The sequence below is a fragment of the Chelonia mydas genome, chromosome 25 (genome assembly GCF_015237465.2).
Source record: "Chelonia mydas isolate rCheMyd1 chromosome 25, rCheMyd1.pri.v2, whole genome shotgun sequence".
In the NCBI taxonomy this organism is placed as follows: Eukaryota; Metazoa; Chordata; order Testudines; family Cheloniidae; genus Chelonia; species Chelonia mydas.
In genome coordinates this window covers 14,218,093-14,244,851 of record NC_057858.1, presented here as the reverse complement: position 1 = coordinate 14,244,851, position 26,759 = coordinate 14,218,093, and the positions used below count along the sequence as shown (strand labels likewise).

At 51.2% G+C, this 26,759-nt stretch overlaps 2 protein-coding genes across 3 annotated transcripts; one reads left to right on the top strand and one right to left on the bottom strand.

Moving 5' to 3' along the window:
• Window positions 1-763: 763 nt before the first annotated feature.
• COPE (COPI coat complex subunit epsilon) lies at window positions 764-17,442 on the bottom strand. Its single transcript, XM_037885451.2, has 11 exons — window positions 17,375-17,442; window positions 13,860-14,061; window positions 13,252-13,314; window positions 11,911-12,011; window positions 11,051-11,203; window positions 9,975-10,028; window positions 9,244-9,325; window positions 3,192-3,347; window positions 2,338-2,406; window positions 1,706-1,780; window positions 764-1,121 (listed from the first exon to the last, which is right to left on the bottom strand). Exons 1-11 carry the CDS (start codon window positions 17,425-17,427, stop codon window positions 1,074-1,076), a joined length of 1,056 nt encoding a protein of 351 aa, XP_037741379.1. The 5' UTR covers window positions 17,428-17,442; the 3' UTR covers window positions 764-1,073.
• DDX49 (DEAD-box helicase 49) lies at window positions 14,136-26,759 on the top strand. Of its 2 annotated transcripts, none has more exons than XM_037885449.2 (13): window positions 14,136-14,407; window positions 15,256-15,379; window positions 17,100-17,185; window positions 18,953-19,074; window positions 19,972-20,159; window positions 20,818-20,958; window positions 21,681-21,756; window positions 22,137-22,213; window positions 22,736-22,833; window positions 23,324-23,398; window positions 24,001-24,089; window positions 24,523-24,594; window positions 25,292-26,759. In XM_037885449.2, exons 1-13 carry the CDS (start codon window positions 14,293-14,295, stop codon window positions 25,466-25,468), a joined length of 1,440 nt encoding a protein of 479 aa, XP_037741377.1. In that variant the 5' UTR covers window positions 14,136-14,292; the 3' UTR covers window positions 25,469-26,759. The 2 variants fall into 2 exon arrangements, with proteins under 2 accessions (XP_037741377.1, XP_037741378.1); XM_037885450.2 differs by having other exon boundaries at window positions 14,147-14,407; window positions 24,001-24,059.

Here is a 26,759-nt window from a genome sequence, read left to right as displayed (position 1 = left end):
AGAAGACTCCAGACATAGTTAAACACTGGAAAAGTCTCAGCTAAGGACCCCATGCTGACCTCTGCCCCTTGCACGTTTGATGCAACAGAACCGTTCATTACATCATAATGCAACCTCTGCGGTAATATTACGTGCTGCGTAAGTTGCACTCTAGGTTACAGAGATGTACAATCTTTTGGGGTCACATCATGTTTGCTGTACAGTGTGTCAGGCTGATCAGTTCTTTAGCTTATAATGAAATATGGGCAAGCATGCCCTCACATGTACAGAGGATCATACAAGGAGTTTACACATACTGTGATATGGACTTTGTTGCGGTAAGATGTAATGTTTCCCCGTCCCTGTGTCATGAGCTCACTACATTTTACTACCTTAAGATCCAGGCTGGCCCCTCTGCAATCAGTGTACTTTGGGTGTGACTACTTTTATTCTGGGGAATCTTCCCTTCCCTCCTACCTGTAGCATCCCCAGACATCCTGGAGGCAGGGAAAGCTGTGTGTCTTATCTCCAAAGGGTCTTTTAGGGAGATGCAGCAGCTGGCAGTGGTGCTGGACTCCATGGGAGAAGCAGATGCTCAGCATCATGCTCTTGGAAAGCCTCATGGGTCAGCCTTGAAAGGTGGTAACTCAGGATCCACCCATGTCCCCAAAGTAGCTGTTAAGAGGCTCAGCAATGAAAGGAAGAGGTAATGTTCCCACTTTATCCAGTAGGAATGTTCACCGTATAGATAACTCCAGCATAGAAAGCAGAAGGGCCACACCGATCCACAAAAGGCTTTATTAGAAATGTTTAAGGTACAGTGTTGCACACACTTGACATGCACTGTATTTTAAACAAGGAGTCTGGAACCTAGTTAAGTCAGGACATAGGATTCTAGGCTACATGTCTCCATGTGTTACATACACGCTCGGCATCGGCTTGCTGAAAACACAAGGCCCTGCCATGCTGAGACGGATGCCAGACCGACTTGTATAATGAACTCTGTCCACAAGGCCAGAGAGACTTTGCACATCACCCCGTTCCCAAGGTACCATAGCGTGGATCCGCAAACTCGTTTTTGCCTCCCTGAGTCCTCATGCACTGGGGGCATACTGCATGACCAGTCGGTCAAAGTCATTCTCCTGTCAAAGAAAGGAAAAATAGAGACTCTTGGTTTTTAGCTACTGAAACTTGATTATAACCTTGTTTGCTAGTGGGCTGAAGAAAAGGCTACAGCATCTCAGGAAGGCAGCAGAGAGGCATTCCAAGCTTGCAATACCCTAAACCAGCCGTTCTTGACCTTCTCTGTATGAGATCCTTCCATACCATTAGCCCAGCACAACCCCCTACTTTCTAAACAGGGCACACCTCCCCCATTTAAGCAATATGGGAAGTGAACAGAGGTCACAATCCACTGATTGAGAACCCATAACTCTGAGCTGTTGTTTCAGACATCCAGGCAGGCACCGCTCCTCTGGTTTATACTTGGTTCATGTTTTCAAGGTTGCCTCTACAACCACGAAGGCCAGAAATAGAATTTGCATTTTTGAATGAAAGTGTAAAAACGGGCAGATGAACAGGATTCCCTGAAATCTGGTCACAACCCAGCCCAGGGATCATGACCTATTATAGCTTGACAAGCCCCAGGCTTGATCCACTAGGCTAATGCCAACAATGGTGTGACCCACGATACAAGTGGATTCTGATTAAGAAATGAACGGGTTACCTTTGCCTGGTACTCCTGTATAAACGGGTGACTTTTATGTGCATCTTTCAGTTGTGACAAGTAGCGACTGGTAACCTGGGTGGAAGAGACACAAATGAGACCCCAACATTGCGATCAGAGGAGGAAAAGCTAAGAGCTTAAACCGGCAATGGAGAGAGCTGATCTTCAGAGTGCTTTACAGGCACTGAGTATCATCCCCTCTGACAGCTGAGGAAGGGTCGGGACTTGGTTTTCAGAAGTTCTGACCACCAACAGCTCCGACTGAAGTCAGTGAGTGCTATGGGGGCACGGGCAGCTTTAAAAAATCAGGTCTTAAGTGACGTGCTCACGGTCATACTATGAGCCAGTGGCAAAGCTGGGACTGGAAGCCTGGAATTCCAGGCTCATACTCAGGCTCTCTCAATCCCCAATCCCGAGCTTTCCTATTATATAGGAACGCAAGGGTTTTAGACAATGGTACAATGCTCTGCTCATTAGCCAAGGTGGGTTAAAATATTCTGTTTCCCCAACTTCAGTTAGCACAGGAGCACATAACTCCTTAAAACCCAAGCGAGCCTAGTATCTGCACACCTTTAACAGCAGGAGGACATCCGCCCACTGTATTGTACTCGGACAAGCAGAATTAGCCTCACCTCTGGTGGTTTACCCAGGTGCTGTGACAGGACAACAAAATTGACCAGGGTCTCGGGATGGCTGCTATCCTGAAAGCATAAAGGGCAACCACATCAGATGAGCTGTCCTGCCTCCCTATTACTTTAACCAGATGCAGCCCCCAGCACATTTCTGCAACTGGAAAGCATCTTCTCCTGAAGAACCCACAGATCGCTGTACAGGAAGGGGCAAGGCAGGGGAAGAATTAGGCCCTTAGAGCTGACAGGCAATGAATTCCTGAGTGAATACAGCATGGCTAATGAGGTCCTAGGACAAGTAATCAAAGGCCAAGAGCCCAGCTACCCAAGTGCCAGGATAGCTCTGAAACACACATGCTTGTGAGATGCTAAGTGCTTATGAAATGGGATTTACACGAGACCCAGCCAGCGAGACCCGAGTGGCACAGATGGGGGCAGAACATTTTAAAAGTCATGTTTAACAGACTCAACCTACTCAGGGAAGTGGGGTGGTGGGGTGTGTTCCTGAACTGGACGTCAGCTTCCTGAGAACACAGCGGCACAATAATTTGCCTAGACAATGCGTGAATGGCACTGTAGCTTCCAGCGCTTACAGGGATGTTTCAGAGGACAGGAACAGAATGCCGTAGGGTTTAGGCAGAAAAAAAAGATTTAAAATATGGAATTAAAAATCACTCCCCAAATTCTCACAGGCTGCAGCCAGCCAGCCTTGGGCACAATGACAGAAGATGAGGCTAAGGAGCAGTGAGATACACATGCGTGAAGTTTAATGGTCAACAGTCTTGCTACTTTTCTTTTGCCTCTTTCCAGAGTGGCAGATTTGAATCCAAGGTTATATTGCCAGACAGAAAACACACCTTGTCTAGGGCCTCTTGGAGCACACTGTCTGCGTCTTCCCACTTGCCCTGAGCCATGTAGCAGGCTGCCTGTCCATTAAGCAGAAGCAGGGTAGATGAGCATTTGTCTGCCATCTCTTGGAAGATGTAATAGGCATCCTGTAATTTCTCCCCACCCTGTGAAGAAATGGGACAGTTAACCTGTGATTGTGCTGCATTATGCCAAGGAGGCTGCAGTGGGCAAGGGTTTAAACACTGGAAGTGATGAGGTGCCCCATGATTAAATACAAGTCGACTGAGTCATCATTTCCCTTTGATCAATAGCCTTTGTGCCATGGTCAGAACAGCCAAGAAGGCGAGGAAGCTTGTTCTTCACAAAAGCAGCATTCACACTGCTCGGGTTAGTCTACACACCTCAGCTTGCTCAGAAAGAGTCTGACCCAGTTACCATCTGACCAGTTTCAACCTGTTCTCAACCATCTTTCAAAGAATCTGCCACCGGGCGGCCCAGCTCGTTTTTAAGAGGTTATAAACTGGGGGTACAGCTACATTACAAGCAGTGCTGCAGCGATGCCGCCGTGGTACAGACCCTTACTCCAGCGAGAGAAGAGAGTCTTCCACTGCTGTAGTAAACCCACCCCCTCAGGAGAATTTTTTTGTCGACCTAATTGCATCTACAATGGAGGCTAGGTCAACACAACGCAGTTGCGCAGGTGTGAAATTTCTCACAGCCCTGACTGTTGTAGGTAGGCAGACCTAAATTTTAGGTGTAGAACCCACCTTGGTCTACAGGGCTTGCATGAACTGACAATCCCTGCTTAACAGTTTCCTGCATTCATTGGGTCTCCTCTAAATAGACAGATCTTTAACCAGGCTGCGGAAGAAAGAAGCACAAAGCCATTAAATATTAAGAGCCACTTGGAAGTTTGTGTCTGGTGAAGACAGATTTTAAATTCTTAATTTTAAAAGAACCATGTCAGAAGCTGGTGATAATAAATCAAGTGGGTTACGAAGAGAGATTTAAGACACAGAACTAGGATATTATTAGCTGGATTTTTCAAAAGGGCTCAGGTCTTGAAAAGCCCATTGTTCTCAGAGGGGGATTCTTTGTTGTTCTTAATGGGAAATGAACTCTTGAATATCTGGCCCTAAACTATTACTCTATAAAATGACTGAGAAAAGGGACACAAGGACAGAGCTCAATACTGAGGTCAATTTTAAAATTATAATTTTAGGTTGTTACAAGTATGCCTCCATCTTTACTGAATTTTAGGAGACTTTAATCCATCCACACACAGGATATTTGGAGAATGACAGCTCATGTGTTTTAGCATGCTTAGTTAATTAAATGAAACTTCAATCTAACTAAGGAAATTCCTAGGAAGTCTGCTTTCTGTGAGCAGTGACAGGCCCCCAAAGTGCCCACGGGAATGACACCTCCTTAGCTATAAAACCACATGTATTACCTCCACGTGTTAGTGTCTCTGGAACGAAGCTTTAGAATTTCGGTTTTCCTTTAATAGTCCATATTAGTTTCTTGTATATTATGTTTGAAAGATACATGAGTCTTTGTCTGCAAACTCTAAGCATACTACAAAGGGAAGGTTGTAAATCTAGGAGCCATTTGAGCAAAGGACAAACTAACAAGAGTGTCGTCTCAAAGATCAGGACACTTCCCTGGTACAAGACACAAGGCTGCCAGAGACACGGTCTTCATGTTTGAGAGAGACAGTTCATTGTGTAAAAGAATGCAAGGATATTCTTTATGCAAAATATCCCAGAGGAGTAAGTGCTGCTTAAGATGAGACATCAGAACTATAAACCAAGTCATTAAAATGGGCCTTTTTACTCTGCTCTTTGCAAACAGAAAAATCTTTAGTTTTAACCCCACACAAAACTCTAGAATTATTCTTGTTGAAACTGATTTCTTCTACAAACGTATGAAAATCTTCAACCTTTTAACTTTAAGGAAAATATGTATACCTGGGAAGTGTTTTATGCTACTTCTTACCTTGTTTCTCCATTTAAAGGTGAAAACATTTGCTTATTCCTTAAAATGCTTAAGAGGATATAGACTTCTTTTGCAATATTCATGTAAAAATATTTTACATCTAAATTCAAACCCTCCATATAACAACTTCCTGGTATCACTGCTATGTGAATAATGAGATGTGTGGTCAACCTATATGGAATCAAATTACTTTGCTATAACTGGTTACTAATATCTGAACCTGTTTGATTATAAAAATATTTAGACTAATTGATTCCCCAATTAATAATCTGGCATGCTCAAACAACTCCTTACCAAACTAAGGAAGACAAGAACCTCTCCAAGGATTGTTATGAAAAGAATATTATACTTTCTTTGATGACCCTTTTAGTTAAAAGACTAAGAATCATTTACGTTCAAATCAGACTCTACAGAAAACAGGAGTATTTGGATTCATCTGAAACAGAGTTTCAACTCCTCTGAAATCATGATGGAACTAATGGGATCTCTCAGAAAATGAACTGAATAAAAAAAAAAGGCAGAACTGTAACTTTAAGGATGTTCTGAGAATTTCCTGCCACACAGACAAATGCACTATAACCATCAAACTGAAGAATTCCAGCTTTGCCATGGATGCTTTAGCAGATTGCATGATATGAGCTGAAGATGCTAGGGCCCTCCCAGAAAGGTGCTGAGCCAATGAAATGGAACAGCAGCAGATACTGAAATCAGGCCAAGGCTGAAAGAGGTGTGACTTCCATCTTTACCAAGAGGATAAATCCCTCTGAACTCAGCCATTTCATCTCAGCTCTATCTGCTTCTCTCATCCAAGCAAACTCACTTTTCCCTTATTAATATGACACTCATGATTATTAATTGTGAGTATTTTGTGCATCTTTAGTCTTGGTGTCCCTTATGGCACGGTAAGAATCTCATTTAACCAAGTGAGTGGATGTCACCTCCCTAAACTGGCAGTGAGACAACAATTAAGATCTGGCCGAACATTTCTTGTTTCTCTAGACTATAAACTGCAATTTTGGGCATAAAATTACTTGGCTCCCAACACCTCTTTCTCCCTGCCCACACACATGTACCGAGACCTGCTGTGTGATGGGATAATTTTAGAAAGGTTTGCCTTATGACTGCCAGGAGACTAAACAGTTAACTATAGTCCTGGTTACTAAGGCACACAAAAAACAACAGAAGAAAATGGTGTCTAGGTAGCATACAGAATTTCTCCCCACTGCTAAAGAAAATTAACACATAGCAGAAATATCAAGCAGAATACAAGTCACCCTTCCATCGGGCACATGGGAGAGCTGCAACTGCAGAGAACAGCAGGCTAGGCAAATGGACTCCCAAGGCCCTGTTAAAGTCAATGGGAGTTTTGCCTGATTAAGGCCAACAAGATTTTGTCCATTGTTTTCTTTCTGCTGTTTACATCTCTCTCCACAGTCCCTAGATCACACCAGCCTGCTGTGCTCGTGTGTTACTGTGCCATTCAAGTGCCAAGTTATGAAACTGAAGCTAGAGAAAACGTTATTTACTTTCCAGAAGCTGATGCTACATTGTCATAAACACCTGGCACTATTACTGTGTCCCACATTTCCAGATTGAGAGGTGACCATCTGGGTCATGGCAATTTAAACCTACCTAAGAGGATCATCACACCTCTGAGGGGGACACTGAGGGAGTGGCTGGATCATGGGATTATTAACAGGACACGGAGCCTTTCACCTCTAATTCAATAGTCTGAATCCAGGCCAAGTCAGCAGTAGCCCATCTGGTTCTATTCTATTTAGGTGCCTACATCAGGCCCCTCACCATTGCACATGATCACCCTCTAGAATAAGGACATCCCTGCATCTACTCTCTCAGGACCCCTTCTCTCCTCTCCTCTGGGGGGCTAACCTGAGCAGTTTAATGTTGCCCCCTCCTCCCAATGTAAGTGCCCACAGGTCAGGAGCTGCTCTGAGGGAAAAGCTGGGGAAAGTTTCACAAATGGACTGGAAAGCTGCCAAGTCCATGGCCTGCAGGTGTGAAATGTGACCTCAGGCAAGCCCCCGAGGAAGCCCCATCTGAGGGAGATGGCTTTGCCCCAGAGGGAGGCAGTTCCATTGCTCCCGAGAAACTGAGCCGTTGAGCTCCTGGAAAGAGGGGTTCAAACCACTGCAGGTTTTGACATTAAGGACAGAGACCTTAGAAGGTAACCCAGGAGCCCCTGGAGAGAGCAGCACACTGCTGGCTGTTAAGAGACCAATATCTGCCTGCTCAGTCCAGCTCCTAGTGACCAACAAATCCATGTAATAAAAACTACAGCTGGTGCCTCTGTTGCTAGCCCCAGCAGACAGGCTGGAACTGAACTGCCCTCCTGCCCCCTAAAACTAGGTCTGCTGGTCAGGGTGGAGGTACACTGGCAGCAGGGAAGCTTGCCCTGGAACGGTCCCCATTTATCAGAGACACCCTGCAACTGCATCTAGAAGGGAGCTGAGCTCCACCGCACTTGCTGGTCTTTTAAAGAACGGCAACACGGGCCCATTCCGAAGCAGCCAAGTGATGGCAGAGTAATTAATCTGCAGGGCAAACCGTTCCAAGTGCTGTGGGAATGAACGGCTAGCAGAGGCAGGGCTCTGCTTTACAGAAACCCCAGCGGCTTTCCACAGACTCAGAAGGCATCAAGCTGTTTCTCTGAACGGATGGGAAGGGGGATGAGAGATCAAAAGTGTGAAATGCAGTTACCATAGCACAATGTAAACAAATCTCAATCAGTCCTGAAGCGTGTCTGATAAATATCAGCTGCCACAGATCCCACTGAGCCTGTTTCGTTGAAAGTGGGTTTAGCTAGAACAGGGCTTTATTTATAGGATCAGATGGAAGCACAAATACACTCCGCTGTAAAGACAAATTATTAAATTTTCATCTAAGGTCTAACTGGGAGCAGCACTGAAACATCAGACTGCTGCTCCTAGTTAGACCTTAGATGAAAATTTAATAATTTGTCTTTACAGCGGAGTGTATTTGTGCTTCCATCTGATTCCAAGATCAGACTGCTGTTTCCCATTTTACGTTATAATCGTCTGTGAATTATTCAACTACTGAGAAACAGGAGCTCTTCTGTGTCTGAGTTAACGATCAAGTGGTACACATGAAAAACGCTTGCACTCAAAGGAACTAATTAGTCTGGCTATTCCCCATGCACCTGCAGGGAAAGCAAACTCAAATGGTAAAGGAGGAAGTTAAAGGGAAAGAATTATCAAGTACCTTCTGCCAGCACTATTTCACCTCTGGAGAGCGAGGCAAAGGGAAAATGATCAGAAATGGGATGGAGTCATGCCAGTCCTGTGCTCTGAGACTCTGGCTCCTAGCTTTTCCAGGCAACTGCTCCAGTTGAAGTATCCAGGATACATCAGCTAGTGCCCACCCCCTCCCACACAGCTGTGGGCCCTCTTGCTATCCCCCAAGCTTCGCAGTAGGACAACATTTTGGCACAGCCCAAGAACCATTTAAGCCACTCAAGCACGAACAGCTGGTAGGCAGCAGTGATGCACAGAGGCTCATCATGAAGGTCCCAATTCAGCAAGGAACTCCAGCATGTGCCTAACTGAAGGCAACGTCATTGTCTGTGTGCTCAAACAGGGACAACCCAGCATGTGCGTAAATGGGAGTCCAAGGCTGGGATGGGGAATGTAGAGCACCAGTCACTGAAGCCTGAGGACACACACCAGCAGGGAGCCCCTGCGTTAAAAGGGCCCTGAACATTCAGGAGCTGATCTTACTGCTGCGCTGCTCTAAGGGGGGGAAAAACGCATTCATCACCTTTAAACACAACCCGTTCTGTTCCACATCACACCACGCACCTAGGCGTGCTCTAATGAGAGCTCCACCTAGCCCTGTTTGTGTCTGACTAGGCAACTTCCTGGAGAAGATCAGGATTTTGTCTACTGCCCAGTCTGACCTTTCCCTTGTAGTAGCTCACAGCACGAATGGATTCATGCAATTATGGCATTTCGGAGAAAATGTGAAGAGCATGAGAGTAAGGCAGCGCCCATGGAGTAGAGAAGGGTCTCGGCCTACAATACTCACTACAGCCAGGTTCACCCAGGCAGTGGCCAGCTGGGTGAGGGTAGCATCCTCATCTTGCTCCTGCATCTTCTTCAGTTCCTTGCTGAGTAAACACAAAGGGGAGCCACACAATGAGAAACTGACATAGTCCAGCTTGCTCTAAGTCCCAAGTGTAAGGCCTGAGGTAGGAGCAAACCCCTCACTGCACAGAGGCCATCCCTTTGCTGCCCTCATAGCTCAGTGAATTGAGGCTGTGGTGCCCTGGGACCCTCTCCTGCCAGTCAGAGGCACACTGCCATTGGGCTCACTGACCTTTGTTGTTTGGCACAAATACCTCCAGGGTATTTTATTTAAGCAGATAAATCATTGCAGCCACAAGGGAAGAAGGTCTGGTGTCCGCAGAAGGCTGTTTTATTTCCCTTTAGGGCAGCAGGAGACCCAAGTCCTGGAGGTTCATTTAACACTCCACGAGGTCACGACTAAATCCTAGAACCCCACTCACAGCTATCCTTCTATTTCCAGGGTCCCAGCATCCTGAGGGAGAAGGGTGTGCCACACTGTGTTCACATCAGCCAAGAGGGACTCCTATCAATCCCACCTGTGACCATCAGCCTCAAATGCTGCCTGCAGGATACTGACCAAAAAGCAGAACCAGAGCTGTATAATGCCTTCCCATGGGTCTTTAATAATGCCCACGTGGCACATAAAAGATACACTGGGCCAGATCGAGCCTGGGCTTACACTGGGCTTACCGGGCCAGATCGAGCCTGTCGAGCTTCAGCAGTATCTGTATCATCATCGCCATGCTGCAGGGAACAAGTGCACATCAGGGCTGTACTCTAGGCTTTACTGCGCCCCTTTCACAGCAGGGACTAAAGTGTAGGCACCCGCCCACTCCTGGAGAATATAGTTCCCCTATGGGCCAAAGGCCAGCACCACCACGGAACTGTTACTCCCCTCTTCTTCCACCCAGGGCTCGGAGTGCTTGGCTACCCCCAATCTGCTGTCTGTTCCTACACTCAGGTCTTCCCAGGTTCCCTTCTTAACACTGCTTTAAAGCATGGTTGTACCAACTGTCTGTTATAATTTATGGAGTCGGAGTCCAAGATCAAGCCCTTTTATTTAATAAAATATTTAACTGGAAAAATATAAACTTATCAAAATCAAACTCCCCTACCTTGTGGTGTCCAGTGTCTCCCCTCCCCTACCCAATAAGGAATATACCATCAGCAGAGGGCCCTGCACTCAGAATTCCCAGCAGCTGCTCATTGCTGTCGTGCCTAAATCTCCACTATAAAAACTTCAGCCAAGTTTCATTCAGTTATCGTGGGTCAAGTGCAACTCAAAGCCAGGAAGAGGAAAAGAGGCCTTGCATGGGTATTCAGCATGGATAGTACCTGCCCTTGGGAAGCACACTGCCTAGCACACAGACATGTTGCTAGTGAGTAAGAACAGGCGTTTCACCACCTTGCTCTCGCTGCAATGGGGAGGCAATAAAGCAGACAGTGTTATTTGGGTAGAGACAGGACAGCCGGCTCCAGGACTCTGATTGTACTAGTGCTGTAGGCATTACAATGCTCTTCTCGCTACCTGAAAACATGCATGAGATGTGGTATCCTGAATTCCCTTAGCCTCAGACTGGGTGAATTGTGTCTTGTTCTGGGATGGACACCTGATCGCTTGTTATTAACATCCCCAAATCCATCTCTTGCTGGTTTCTATAAAACTTTAAAACAAGTCAGACTTCACCTGTTTCTATGGCAACATTTCCTTGGATCACCGAGCACAGCTTTGTTGGGTGACGCTGAGGTGTCTGAGCTACACTTACCATTCCAAGCTTTCTCCTTGGTGCAGCGTGCGCAGAGCCGCATCAGGGTTTGCATCATGGAAATAGATAGATGCAGCCATCAGCAGGAAAGTCGTATTGGTCACATCAACGCTTTTTGCCATCTTCTTGTCCAAATCAGCAACAATTGCATCCCTGGGAAGAGTGAGCTGGTGAGAGTTTCGGAACGGATCATTCAATTTCTAACCAAGGCAAAGGCTGTCACCCTCCAGTAGGGAAAGTCCATTGAATTTTTAAAATTCAGCCTTTTAAAAATTATTTGAACTAAAAAGCATTGGGGAAAGAGAAATATTTTCATGTCCACACACTCAAAAATAACGCAGGGGAGTTTTACTAAGTATGGCCAGCAATTTGGCAGGGCAGAAGAGTTTCAGCCCAAAACAGTAATTTTTCAGAAATATATCAAAATGCCTGAAATCAGCCAATGGAGATGGCGACAAATACTGTACGTGCTCCCCACCAAGGCCAGCTAAACTGATCCTACAGACAATGCTGTTTTAAAATCACGAACCCATGAGTGGCCGTTAGACAGATAAACCAGTTAGGCCAACCAGCAGGAATTGCTGACTAAAACCTGCCCGCAACACCGGTCTATCATCTGAAGATTGGAAGTATTTTATTGTGCATTGGTATAGGAATTATAGATGCTTGGTTTGGGAATGTAAAACGTATAGACCCATTTTTAATAAGCCAGAGAATAACTGGTTAAAAACACTTCAGTCATTTCCATCCCACATGATCAGGGCCATATGCAGCAGTGACCAAGATTATGCTCCCACTACTGAAGCAAATTCTTTGCTGGGCAGTGTTTGTATGTTACAGTAATTCAATGTCACACTTACCTCTGAGCGTCGTTTGAAAGATATTCTGCAAACATTCTCACTGCTTGGAGCTCAGGGCAAGCATTGGCTTTGATTTCATCCAGAACAACACCATATTTTCTCTATTGACGACAGACAGACAAATTTGTGTAATAATTTAAGGGCAGAAGAAAAACAATTCACTATGATATAAGTTACAAAATAGTAATGAACATTAATCTTTGCCGCATTTCCCCACATGCTCAGATGAGACTGACTAGCTGGACAGAATTAACAGAGGAACACTGTCAATGCAAGAGTCGCTATTAATGAATCTCCACTGTTTGTGTTACTAACATAACTCCAGATTATTAGATAAAGAACTTTAAAAAGCCACTTTTCACTATTTATGCTGTAAATTATCTGCAATTTACTCAAACTGTGAGTCAGTTTCATATTGTGGTTCACATGAATTGGCAGAAAAATCTTGCATTTGGGTTTGCCAACACTTCAAGGAAAAAGCTGCCATTAAGAAAGTTAAGTACTTAAAACACTAATTAAAAAGTTATTAAACTATTTGTAATTAAAACCAAAAGACTGTTACATTACTAAACTCAAAAAGTGAAAATTGCAGGCTGAGTGAAGGTGGGTTATCATGGGCTGCATGCAGGGAGAAGTACAACAGGCATGCGAGAACATGGGAAATAACTGTTTTAAGTCTATAGCTCATCACCAACACCACAAAGAACAGCAAAAGTAAATCTTCACACAACAGATGATTATTTAGGACTCCTATAACACTTCACAGGCTTGTCTAGCCCCAGATATTCTATTTCAAATATGGGGAAATACAGGCCAGAAAGGTTTAACTAGTTTAGTAGTTCTCAAACTGTGGGTGGGGACCCCAAAGTGGGTCATGACCCTGTTTTAATGGTGTCACCAGGGCTGGCTTAGACTTGCTGGGGCCCAGGGCCAAAGCCCAAGGGCTTCAGCCCTGGGAGGCAGGACTCAGGTTACAGGCCACCTGCCTGGGGCTGAAGCCCTTGGGCTTTGGCCCCCCCTGCCCAGGGTGGTGGGGCTTGGGCTTTGATCCCTTCACCAGAGGCAGCAAGGCTCTGCCGGGCTCAGGCTTCGGTCCCCTTCCCTCTCCCCCGGGGCCATGTAGTAATTTTTGTTGTCAGAAGGGGATCACAGTGCAATCAAGTTTGAGAACCTCTGAGCTAGTTCACACTGTGCTCATCACCTTGTTAACCTGGGTGGAGGTGATGGGCCCCAAGGCTGTAGAAGGAATCAGTGTCAGACTTCAAGAGACTGAGGTGCTGGATCTGAACTCAGAGCTCCCTGCTCTCAGACCTGTGCTCCGTGCAGAGCCCGGGATCTCACCTGGGCAATGTAGGCTCGGTATAAGAAGACATCCCGCTCCACCTCTCTTTCTGGACTGGATGGCTAAAGGAACGAGAAGGGGGAGACAGAGATTCATTAGCCAGCACTATCGGACCCCTGAAACAATAATGCAGCCCTGAGCACGAACTGCAGCCAGGAGGTGAGACCTATGCCTCAGTGGGGGGAGAATGTGTGGGGGGAGGCCCGCTGGGGTCTGTCTGCGGGAGGGGGTGGGGGGGAAGGAGTGGAATTTGTGATGGGCGGGGCTAGAGGGGATGAGATTTGGGGGGAAGCGGGGGCAACCCCCGCTGGGGTGGGCAGGGCTAGAGGGGGTGAGGAGATTGGGGGTCACCCCCCCGCTGGGCTCATTGGGTCTGGAAGGGGTGAAATTGGAGGGGTCACCCCCCCCCCCGCTGGGGTGGGCGGGGCTAGAGGGGGTGAGGAGATTGGGGGTCACCCCCCCGCTGGGCTCATTGGGTCTGGAGGGGGTGAGATTGGAGGGGTCACCCCCCCCCGCTGGGGTGGGCGGGGCTAGAGGGGGATCAGGAGAGGGGGGGTGGGGCCGTTTTCACAGAGGGGCCCAGGGACCCCCCCAGCGCAGCCCCCACCTTGACCCGCTGCGCCTCGTTGATAGCGGCCTGGTAGGCGCCGATGTAGAAACTGTTCTTGACGTCGAAGAGCTCGTCCGCGTCCCCGCCCTGCCCGGCCGCGGCCGGGGCCGCCACAGACGCCATTTTCCCCAGACCCAGACACGTCTCCGGAAGCGGCTCCCACGCACGGGACGCTGGGACTTGTAGTTTCCGGCGCACGCTAAGGACGGAACAATAGGGCTGCGAGAGGTGGTGACGTAAAACATCGGTACCGGAAGTGGGTGCGGAGCGGGGCACACTGGGAGTCGTAGTTTTTCCTGTGGACTGAGAGCTGGGAGTCAATGGGCATGAGAGGGGCTGATGACGCAAGTTGTTGGCGCCGGAAGTGTGCGGTGTGGCGAGCGACGGTCGGTGGCGAGGCTCGGGGCGGCGCGGTCCCTGTGCCGGCGGCATGTCCGGCTTCCGCGAGCTCGGGCTGGCAGCCTGGCTGGCGGAGCAGGCGCAGCAGCTGGGCATCGACCGCCCCACCCCGGTGCAGGCCGCCTGCATCCCGCCCATCCTGCAGGGTGAGCGGCGCCGCCCCCCCGTCCCCTCCCCCCACCGGGCCCCCACATCCCCCCCCAGCCCAGGGCTCCCCCAGTCCCCTCCCCCCACCGGGCCCCCACATCCCCTCCCAGCCCAGGGCCCCCCCAGTCCCCTCCCCCCACCGGGCCCCCACATCCCCCCCCAGCCCAGGGCCCCCCCAGTCCCCTCCCCCCACCGGGCCCCCACATCCCCCCCCAGCCCAGTGCCCCCCCAGTCCCCTCCCCCCACCGGGCCCCCACATCCCCCCCCCCAGCCCAGGGCCCCCCCAGTCCCCTCCCCCCACCGGGCCCCCACATCCCCCCCCCCAGCCCAGGGCCCCCCCAGTCCCCTCCCCCCACCTGGCCCCCACATCTCCCCCCCAGCCCAGGGCCCCCCCAGTCCCCTCCCCCCACCGGGCCCCCACATCCCCCCCCCCAGCCCAGGGCCCCCCCAGTTCCCTCCCCCCACCGAGCCCCTACGCACACACCCCAGCCCAGTGCCCCCCTCACTCCCCCCCCACCTGGCCCCTATATTCCCCCCCAGCCCAGGGCCCCCCCAGTCTCCTCTCCCCACCTGGCCCCTACATCCCCCACCCCAGTCCAGTGCCCCCCTCAGTCTCCTCCCCCCACCGGGGCTCCTTCATCCCCTGCCCCAACAAGGCCTCTGCGTCTCCCCCCCCCCCCCCCCATCTTATCCCCTGTGTCTTGGGCTGAAAATGTTCCCTGGCCAAGTGGGCGGAAGGGAGGAAGGGCCTTTCCCAGGGCTGCTCCCCGGGGCTGTGTGCATTTGGAGCCAGCTCTCTGCACGCTGGGTACACGCTCACCCGGCCACTCTGGTCTCTTGCATGCAGGTCGCGACTGCATGGGCTGCGCCAAGACGGGCAGCGGTAAGACAGCTGCGTTCGTCCTGCCCGTCCTCCAGAAACTCTCTGAGGATCCCTATGGTATTTTCTGCCTGGTGCTGACACCCACACGGTAAGGCTGAATTGTGTTGCTTCATTTCACTGGCTTTCTAACAAATCCCATTATTGCCTGTAAGAGGCTCGGGAAGATTCTTGGCTTAGTAAGTGTTTGTGCTGCTCCATCATCAGGGAGATAACAGAACCTCACCTCTCACTGATCCAGCACTGCCTAGTAAAGGAGGTGGAGGGCGCTTTTGAGTCTGTGGACCTTTTAGGAATAGCTGTAGTCCAGTGGCTCTCAAACTTTTGTACTGGTGACCCCTTTCACACAGCAAGTCTGAGTATGACCCCCACCTTATACATTAAAAACACTTCTTAAATATTTCACACTATTCTAAATGATGGAGGTAAAGCAGGGTTCGGGGTGGAGAGTGACAGCTCGTGACCCCCCACGTAATAACTTTGTGACCCCCTGAGGGGTCCTGCCCCCCCAGTTTGAGAACCCCTGAGCTATACCGACTCACACTGATGGCCCATGTTGTCCAGCGTCTGGCCCTTTTTCTTTCAGAGGAAGGTGCAAGAAACCCCTCTGTAAGTGGATTGGTATAATTTGCCTCCCATGAAGGGTTTATGCCTAATAGTTAGAGATGGGTCTGACCCTGAAGCATGGATTTTTATCCTTTCCAAAACTGTTTTGTATTGGCTATAACTCCAGATATTCTTGTTATCCATGTTAACTACTTTTCCTTTGAATCTTAGTAAATTCTTCATCACAATGACCTCCTGTGGCAATGAGTTCCAACTGTGTAATCAGGCATTTGACTGAAAAAGTAATTTCAGTTTTGAATTCACTGACTTTTGCTTTGACTGTTCCAAAGTATCAGTGTTGAGTCCAGGACAAGAGACGTGCACTTTCCTAAACCATTCTTTGTTTTGTGCACTTTAATCTTGTCCTGTTGTTTGTCTTTCTGTGGTAAACAATCCCAGTCTTTTCATTCTCTAGTCACTGATCTCCTGCAGTGCGAACACAGTCTAACCATGGCATTTTATTACATGTTTTTCTCCCAGCCAAAGGGAGGGATATGTTGGGAAACATCTTTCCTGGCTCCTGCTGTCATTTCCCGGCATTCCTGTTCTTTCATATTCCAAACACAGGAGCGTGGCACTGTGCTGCCCCAGAGTGCTCTTCATGAGATGGCAAGGCCCTGCCAGGATGATCCCCTAAGTAATCCCTTCTCCTGGGATTCAGAAGTAAACAACCTGCATCCAGAATCGTTAAACAATAGTCCCCTTCTCCTGGGGTCCAGTTTAATTCAGCTTCCCCCAAAAGAGCTCCCTGCAGGAGCAGAGATCTTCTCAGCCCTCCTTGGGGCTGAGGGGATTTCCTGTCATGTTTCTTCCTCCTTGGCATAGGAGGCCCACAGCTCTCCTCCTTGGGTAGCGCTTGTTAATTCAAGCCAACTGTGGTCTCCAACCAGCTCCCTTCTTCTCAGATCCTTTTTACCTTAGTCCTTTTCTCCCTGGATTGGGAGAGCTTAACAGGTTGTCATGTTCCCTTGCCGGTGTCTCTGGGACTTTTAACTGCATTCTGGGAGCCTTTGCCGGCCCCAGTGCTCATGAGGAGGCTGGTTATCAGGTAACTGCTCACATGGGGGCTGAGGTGGGCTTGTTTTCATCACAGGAAGCCTGGGCTTTGAGTCTCTTTCAGGGACCAGCCGTCCGTGACAAGGGTAATAAATATAACTCTGATATTTCCATGTTCTATTTTTTCCCCTTTTTCTTTCCCCCTGCAGGGAGTTGGCCTATCAGATTGCTGAACAATTCCGAGTTCTGGGGAAGCCACTTGGCTTGAAGGACTGCATCATCGTTGGAGGGATGGGTATGTGTGCTGGCTATAAACTGGGCTCTGAGAAGACGCGGCACAGTTACGTGTCTGATTCACTTTAAGGGGCTGTGCCGTTTCAGAGCACTGCTGGCTCTGAGATCTGTGCAGTGACTGTGGAGGAAAAAGGTGACTTTAGGGAAGCTGCTTGTCCAAAAGGTGTACACAGTAAAACCTTATACTCACCTGAAATGCACCAAAATACAGTGTTTCTTTTGTCCATTAACAGATTTCTCCATATGTGACGTATGGCTGTCCCTTCCCAGTGATCACAAGGGGAGGGCAAAACTAATCAGCTCTAAGGTTTTGTTGCTGGTGTACTTTGTCATTGAAGGGACAACCTGAGCAGACATAACCGTTGATGGCCGTGTGATTTGTCGGTCATTAAGAAATAAACAGCAGCCCTCAAGTGGTCCTTAGTAAACTGTCAAGTTAAGCAATGTTTGGGTGCCTGTAGCGAAGCGAAGCCTCGCTGGTGCGTCGCCTCCTGCTTGTCGTCTTGGGAATTAGCTCTTCAGCCTCGGAGCGCCTCCTGGTAGCCAGTGTCTCGCCTGCCTCAGGCCCCATGTCCCTCCTGGACCCTGGTGCCCTTTACCTCAGGGTTCTGCCCCAGCAGTACCCCACAGTCTCTGGATCTCCCCTCCCAGGGGAACCCCCAACCCTCTATCCGCACCTTGCCTCAGTGGCTACTGCCAGTCATCATCCAGCCCCCGCTCACTGGGGCAGACTGCAGTCTGTCATGGCCACTCGTCACTGGCAAGGGGGTAGGACCTGCTGCCTCTGCCTAACCCCAGGCTACACCTCTTTAGCCCCAGTACCTGCCTTGGGCCTTTAACAAGGCCTGCAGCCTGGGGAGTTGCCAGGCTGGAGCTCCCCGCCCTTCTTGCCTTTCCCCAGCCGTGCTCCGCTTCAGGTACCCTTTTCTCCCAGGTAGCCAGGTCCTTCTCCCACCAAAGCTGGAGAGAGAGAGTGAGACTGACCCAGCTGCTCCCTGGGCCCTTATAACAGGGCCGGGTGTGGCTGCTTCCCCAATCAGCCTACCCTATTGGATCCCCAGGGCAGCCCTTTCCCAGGGCTGTTTTAAGCCTTTCAGGGCGGGAGCGGGGTGACCGCCCTGCTACAGTGCCCATCTCTGCTTATGAGGGGCCCAGCCTCTCGCTAGGGTTGAGGCAAGCATTTTAAAGAAAAAGCAATGTTGTTGTCGTCAGTCCTTGTGTATCAGCTAGTATCCAGTATCAGGGTTTAAGTGAGAGACTTGCTCCCTCAAATGCAACATTCTTCTGCCGTAGAGTTGTCATCCTCTGCCTAGGATGTGTCGGACCGAAGCTCATGAAATGAGGAGGGTGTCTCCAGTTTCCTTGGGCTGGGATTTTCAAACGCTCCTTTGGGCGGCTTTAAAAATCCCGGCTTCATTTGTTGTTTCATTGCAACATGAAGTAGCTGGAAGTGGCTGGAAAGGGCTAAAGTTTAATGATTCTTGGTAAATAAATGATGCTGAAAAGTCCCAAACAGTAGCTGGGTTTTAGAGGAAGCCTATTTGTCGTAGTGGTTCCCTGGGCTTCTTCCTCTATGCAATGCCTGGTTTTAGTGTCGGGCCCTGGGAGATGGGGAGCACCCTACCTTGCCCTTGCAGTTAGTGTGAGTTGAGGGCACTGAACATCTTGTCGAATGAGGCCTGTGAGAGGAGACCTCACCAGCAGGCAGGCTGCTCTCCCTGATCCTGGCCTGTTGCGTATAACTTAGCTCCCTTGGTGTTTTTTCCAGACATGGTGGCCCAGGCTCTGGAGCTCTCCCGTAAGCCTCATGTTGTCATTGCCACGCCTGGCAGGCTGGCTGATCACCTCCGCAGTTCCCGCACCTTCAGCCTCAGAAAGATAAAGTTCCTGGTAAGGCAGCTCTTCGGCGCCTTTCCCGCTGTGACCTTCTCCCTTGTTAGACATGGGAGTGTCTGAAGGGAGCTGCTGTGTGTGTGGGGAACAAGATGTTGGGCTGGGCCAGGTGCTGCGGATAGTTGAGTTTTCCACTGGCTGAACAGTCACAGATCCAACAGCTGGAGCCTGGAAATGCACCAGCTTGTCACAGCAGGGGGCCTGGACTCTGCAGAATGAGTCCGTGGCACTGGTGAGGAGCCCTTCACCATGGTATCTAGGTTCTGAATTACAGATGAGGTCTGCATTAGTGGAAACAGCCTCTCTGTGCCCCAGTCACTCTCCATCTTTCATGCAAAAGCCTCTCTTTTGTCTTGCCTGTAACCCTTCGCTTCAGTCTCCTCGTCGCACACCTCAGACATGAATCCCTTCATATAGCCACTGTCGAACCGTAACACAGCTGGGTTTGGTAACTTTGCCCCTCTGCCGCCCATTGCCCTGTAACTTTAATATGGTGAAGCGTTCTGGGGACTCAGAAGTGTTGTAGACTATGTACTGGGTAGATTGTGTTAGGCATCATTATTGTGTTGCTGTGGAACAGTCTCCCTGGTCCAGTCTTCTGTCATACCTTGGTTGTGGCTCCATGTGGTGCTAACAGTTAACAGCACATGACTGTGCAAGTGTTGATTTCTATTCCAGCCTGTGAGGCCGGTGAGGATTATCCTCCCTGGGTTACAGGTGGGGAAACTGAGGCCCAGAGACTGTGATTTAGTCACGGCCACAGAAACAGTGTTAGAGCCTGGGTTGGAGTTCCTGGCTGTAGGCCAGGCTGCCTCATCGGGACCATCCCCCTCCTGCATGGTGCTGCTCCTCTTAGCCTGGCTTGGGTTGCTTGTTTTCGGCCGTGTGCTGAAGGTTTTGGACGAAGCTGACCGGCTGCTGGAACAGGGCTGTACTGACTTCACCAAGGACCTGGAGGTGATTCTGGGGGCTGTTCCAGCGACCAGGCAGACGCTGCTGTTTAGTGCTACGCTGACAGACACACTGAATGAGCTGAAGAGCCTCGCCATGAACAAACCCTTCTTCTGGGAGTCTCAGGCCGAGTAAGTCTCCTGCTGTTTCATGTGGTGTCATGTCCGTCCCCTCCGGTGTACAGCAGGGAGGCTGTGAATGTCGGCACGTTGGGCTTCCCCCCATGACTGCCATGGCAGTCTTGGGAATGGTCTGTGCTTCTCTCCCCCATTAACCCCTCGGTCCCAGTCACACCCTGTGCTGTTAGGTGGTGGGGACTTGGTACTGGACATGCTGAACCTCGCTTCCTTTGCCCGGCTTCCCCAGTGCTGTGATCTGCTGGGGAAGGTGGCACCAGCAGCTGGGTGACTAAGACAGAGTTGAGTACGGCTGAAATTGCCACTTCCCCTTTACCTTTATTGTATTTTGATCCCACAAACTATGTCAACCATCAGAGATATTTGATGTCAATGAAACGAGTCGGGCTGCCCTGGAGCCCCCGGCGTCGGGAGCTGGGGAGCCGGTTGGACAGGCTGCCCACCTCCCCAGGCTTTGTTGTTTTATATTTATATTTATGTTGTATTTTTAGTCCCACTAGTAAAACACTCGAGGGATTGGCAGCGATTGGGCCTCTTATGAGATTCCTGGGCAGTTGGCTAATGAACCGGCCCCGTCTCCCCACTGTCTCCTTCGCCTCCCCCAAATCTGACCCATCTCTTTGTGGGGGCCTTTCCTTCCCCTCCCAAACAGAGTGCGGACCGTAGACGAGCTGGTTCAGCGCTACCTGCTCGTGCCGGAGAGAGTCAAGGACGCCTACCTCGTCCATTTAATTCAGACCTTCCAGGATGAGCACGAGGACTGGTCCATCATCATCTTCACCAGCACTTGCAAGTGAGTCCGAAGCCACCTGCTGATTGCTGTGGCCACGGCCATATTAATGTTTGGGCTTTGGTAGCTCAGACCCCAAACTCCCCACTAACTATAGTAAAGCCAGAAAGGCATGTGGTGCCCTAAGTCCAGGCACTCCAGTAGGGTCCGAGTCCTTTCCTATCTCCTGGGAGGGGTAAGTGCTTCCCAGTGCCGGGAAACATAGCATGCTATGGAAGGGCCAAGTCTGAGTATCTCCACTGACCTGCTTAGTCCTGACCGAGCAGTGTAGAGAGGGGCTGTGGTCACAACGGTCTCCAGCTGCATTGGGCACTGTGCTGAGAGTCCTTCTGGGGCTCTCCAGTTTAGGGTACCGTGGAGGGATGGAGTAGGTGACCTCTTGAGCCATAAGTTTCTGTGATTCTGCGATTGTCTCCTCAGGCCTCACCATTTCCTTCCCTTAAGTGAGTCCAGTTGCAGGGATTTAACCCAAGATGTGACTGTCCCAGAGGAAATGGGAAATCCCACAGTGCTCTTCAGAGAGTCTGGGCTCCCCCTAGTGTCCGGACCAACCTTTAACAACCTGTCCAGTGGCCACATGTGAGTGAGTGTCAAGCGTGGAATAGGCATCCTGTTTGCCAGCATAGCCGAGGCGCTGTATACCTGGATCGTGGGAGGCTCTGTTCTAGGCCATCGACTTCCCCAAGGACTAGATATGTAACCAGGAAACGTCTCTTGTTTTTAAGGAACTGCCAGATCTTGAACATGATGCTGAAGAAGTTCAACTTCCCATCAGTGGCTTTGCATTCCATGATGAAGCAGGTGAGTGACCCAGCAGGGCTGCGCAATGGGGTGCTGGGGCACCTGGTGTCCCTGTGAGTAGGGGCGCACATCTTGGCTGTGCTGTGGAATGAAGACCTCAGGTTTTTACACATTTATCTGGTGAGCGAGGGCATTCAGGAGGTGACGCTTGTATCCTTCCCTAAGGAAGGGGCATTGCTGGGCACAAGCCAGGTGGATGCTCTGCCGGGTTCAGAAACCTCTGCTGAGGTCCCTCACTCCTCACCTGCCCTCTGCAAGCCTTGTCATGGGCACACACTTCTTTGCTTGTAGCTGTTTTCCCTGAAGCCAGACATCTGTGCAGGGCATGTGGGCTCTGCGGACTGCAGCATTCCTAATCCATACTCCTCCTCCCTTCACAGAAGCAGCGCTTCGCAGCCTTAGCAAAATTCAAGTCCAGTGTCTTTAAGATCCTCATCGCCACAGACGTGGCTGCCAGGTAGGAGAAGGGGGAAGCTGCTCTCTGCGGCTACAGAGCTCCAGTGCATTTCCTAAGCTGCAGAACCACCCAAGAGCTGTGGGGTGGGGTTTGCGAGAGGGGAGCTCGTAGGTCCTGTCTGGGTCAGGGCAGGGGTTTGTTCCCTTCAGTCATGGCCCAGGGTTAGGGAACACCCTGGAACTCGCTCATGTACCTGCTGTTGCTGGATTCTCTGTTCATCCCCGGCCTTTTCACGCTGTAACCTCCAAGTTCACGTGCTGATAGAGGTGCCTTGTGGGAGGGGCTGGGCAGGCCGCTGACTGGGCTGCAGAGTGACACACAGGAGCAGGCTGTCGTGGTCTCTGGTTCTGAGGGCTGTGTGAAGGGATGGTTGAGTCCCGGGAATTGGCTCGGGCGGGTCACTGCAGGGCCCGTGAGTGTCAGAGTCTCCAGAGGCTCTCAGGGAAAGCGGAGAAGAGGAGAGCCAGCTATTGGTGCCCCGCTGCTGCCTCCTCAACCCCCGTTTCTTTGCTTGTGCTCCAGGGGCTTAGACATTCCGACAGTCCAAGTTGTCATCAACCACAACACCCCCGGCCTGCCGAAAATCTACATCCACCGGGTGGGCCGGACGGCCCGTGCAGGTGAGCATGGAAAGCCAGTGAGAGGCACGGGTAAGGTAGGGCCACAGTTCAAAGCAGAGACCTGGTGATGGGATTCTTGCCCTTTCATCCGGTTTAAGACCAGACAGGAGGGACCATTAGACCACCTGGCTGACCTCGTGTATGTCGCAGGCCAGGACGTGTCTCCCACTTACCCGGCTGGCTCTCAGGCGGTTCCAGCTCCCCTGCTGTGCAGCCAGTGTCAGAGTGGACTAGACCATGGATCCAGCATCCTGCCATCACTGCTCTCAGCGCTGACTCCTCTTGGCCGGTGTCCCACCGCTGACAGCCAGTAACGTGCCTCTGAGCAAGTGGAAGACCCCTCTCCATAGTGCACCTGGCCCCGTGCCCAGTGCTAATTCCCAGGGGCGAGTGGAACCTGAGGGTGGGTTCGTCCCGCACTCCCTCGCTGGGGATCACGGCTCATCAGAGTTCACTTAGTCACCGGTGCCTTCTGGTTCTCCTCCCTCAGGCCGGCACGGGCTCGCCATCACACTGGTGACGCAGTACGACATCCACCTGGTGCATGCCATTGAGGAGCAGATCAGTAAGTGGAGCGCATCACCACAGGCAGGGGTGCAGCCCCAGCCTTGCCGACACAGAGCGTACGGCCCAGGAGCCTCTTGGTATCAGAAAAACAGCTTCTCTCCCCTGGCTTTGCAGCTGAGGCCCAGCAAATCTGGTAGCTCTGAGTCTCCCCCAGGGCAGGGGCAGCCCCAGTCACCAAACCGTCTGGCCTTTGATACTCTAGTAGCACGACTGGCACGTAGCACCTCGCACCCAGTGGGATTGCAGAGGGTTAGCAGGGGCTGCTTCTCCCCGCCCTGGAGATGGAGGGTAGCAACACTGCGGAGCGCCCCTTCAGGAAGTGGAAAAGACGCCTGCCTGCAGTTGAAGCTGCCATGATTTGGGGAGTCCTGGCAGCCCAGCTGTCAGTAGGGCTGTTGGGTGAAGAGGTTAGGGAGGTCTCTCATTCTGGTTTCTGTGAGAGGGGTGGTCCCATGTGGTGGGTCCCATTATCCCCAGTGATGCTGAATGGGCTCCTTAGCAAGGGGAAAGTTCTCCAGAGTGCTCTGAGTCAGTAATGGGGCTGGCCCCTGATCTCGTACCAGTCTCTGAGCTGTACGTGTGTCTTGTGTCGCGGTTTAGAAACGAAGCTGCAGGAGTTCTCGGTGGAGGAGCGTGCGGTGCTCGGCATCCTCACCCAGGTGAACGTTGCCAGAAGGGAGTGTGAAATCGTAAGTGACCGCAGCGTGGGGGGCCCTGGCCGGGGAGCCGGCTTCCTGTACAGCTTGGCGTGACCAGGAAACGCTTCCCTCTCTAGGTCGCGATGTGCTTTTAGCTCTGGCAGGGTGTGCAGCCCTCGCTTCGATATACAGCTGTGGGGAGGGCTCGGGAGTGTCATGGGGCTCATTCCCCTTTCTAGAGGAGGCCTGTGCAGGACATGAGCTTTTGTAATGCAACTGCTGGGGCAGGGACCCAGATCTGCTGTTCCCCTCTCTAAGGTGTGCCCGCCTGGTGACCATTGACCCGCTCGGCAGTGCGCTGGGGGCCTGGGCTTTGGAGCGAGGGTCGGTCAGAACTCGGCTCAAGCCTGCGACCCTCCTCGGAGCCTTGCTGCCAGTCCTAGTGCCTGGCTCCTCATCGCGCTTTTGTCTTTTGCTTTGGCAGAAACTGGAGGCGACTGATTTTGATGAGAAGAAGGAAATAAATAAGCGGAAGCAAATGATCCTGGAAGGAAAGGTGAGTGATGCTCTCCAACCACTGCTGCCAGGGGTATCAGGACAAGCACTGACCTGTCACGGACCATGAGACACCCATCCCCCCCATCACTGCTGCCGTCTGTCTGCCTCATTCCCCTTGGAGGAGCTTCTTTTTGCCTTGAGAGGAGAATGACGAAGAGCTACTGACAAATGTGTTGTCCCATAGCGTCCTTCAGACCTGGTGTCATGCTCCTCTTCAGAGTCAATTGTGCTTCACAGAGAAGGGTGGGCTTGACAGGACGTTATTCTGCAGCCCCCGTCGGCCCCCAGTGGGGGGATCAGAGGAGCAGAACGGGCAGCTGAGAGAGGAGTGGAGCGTCAGCACCGAGCAGTGCTAGGAAAGCAGAGGAGATCCAAGGCTGGGATCGGAGAACCAAAGTGGGGCACAGAGTGGGGAAGTGACTTGCCCAGATTTGTGCAGCAAGGCAGTGGCAGAGCTGGGAATAGAACCCAGGAGTCCTGATACCTCGCCCCAGATTTGGACCACAGCCCTCTCCTGTAGGGTGGAGAATGGTCGAGCAGGGTGGGGAAGCGGAGCACAAGGGTGTACAAATAACCAGAGCACGTCATCTCCGGAGACGGACAGGCAGCTGGGGAAGGCAAGGGCCCTTTGGGTGGGGGCAGGGCTGACAGAGCACTGCTGCGTGTTATCAGTTTCTTGGCGTCTGCTCTTGCAGGACCCGGACTTGGAGGCAAAGAGGAAGGCGGAGCTGGCCAAGATCAAGAAGAAGAACAAGCAGTTCCGCGAGAGGGTCCAGCAGACGCTGCAGGAGAAGAAACAGCTTCAGCTGAAGAGGAAGCTGCAGAAGAAGGCACGTCGGCAGCAGAGACGGTCGGCCAAGGAGGAGAAGTGAGAGCCCCAGGCACTTACAGCTTGGGAGCATGGGAGCTGCTGCCCGTGGGCCAGGGCTGCCCAGGGTTCTTCCAAGCCCCTAGAGACCATGTGTGCGGGGTTGATGTGGAAGCTTCTGACTTGATGATAGTGTTTGAAGGGAGAGGATCGCTCTGCCGGTGTAACCCCTTCCCTTCTCCCTCCCCTCCAGAGACTCAGCTGCTTTGGCCCATCCTTCTGCCTGACGTGGGCTGGTTGGGGCTCAAGGGGTGTCACTTCAGGGCATGTTCCCCCAGCCCCCACACACAAAGGAGGGATCCAAACTCTTACCCCTTGGTGAACTGCTCCTGCTCATGGTGATTCTCGGTTTCTCACAGGCTCCCTCCCTTCCCAGGGCTGGTGCATGCCACTCCCTCTTGCTTACATTGGCAGCTTCTCCCTGAGTCAGAATCTAAAAACCCTGAGCCAAGGTCAGCTTGGCCCCTGGCTTCCTGGCGGAGTTCTGAGAGGGTAATAGCTAATAGAGACGGGAGGGGCTCCATCAGGGAAGCTGGTCTGGTTTGTTTTGTGAAAATTTCCCTTCCTCCGAATCTGTGTGACCCCTGTTACTGGAACCCTGTTTATCCTGAGGCCCCTCTGAGCCTCATTTCAGATCTGTCCCCTGCCTTGCAACTCCAGACCGCTCTCCAGCCCCCTCTGCCCCGGTCAGCCACGTGAACATCACGGGCCCCTCTTCCCTTCCGAGAATGGAGGTTTCCCTCCCCAGAGCCTGGTTTCAATCCCAGTATCCAACTTGACTAGTTCAGAGGTCTTTGATTCACATCTGAACAGGATTCCCTGGCCATCTCAGGAGCAAACATCCTTCGCTCTAAACAACCCACAGCAGTTTGGATCCTGCTCCCTCCCGCCCTGACACCTGCACTAGACTCCACGGAATGGATGCTGCTGATCCAAAATGTTGCTGGGTTGCACCCTGCCCAGTGAATAAGTGACTCTTGCACCAAGAATGGCCCCGGATGCCCCATCATGAAGACTTGACCAGGGCACAAGAATCAACAAACTTTAAACTCAAGGGATGGTGCGGTGGGGGCACCATCAGGGAATGTGCTTCCCTCTGGAGCCTCAGAACTAGTCGCAGCTCTATGGTGGAAGGCTTCCAGTTTTGCCTGGCTGGGCTAGAGCTCAGCTCCCGTTGGCTGGGACCATCAGGAGGGAAGTTATTTCCACTTTGGTGATGGGGGATGTTTTCTGTGACTAGCATCTTCCCTGCCCCCAAGAAATATTTATTCGCAATAAATAACTGGGTGTCTGGA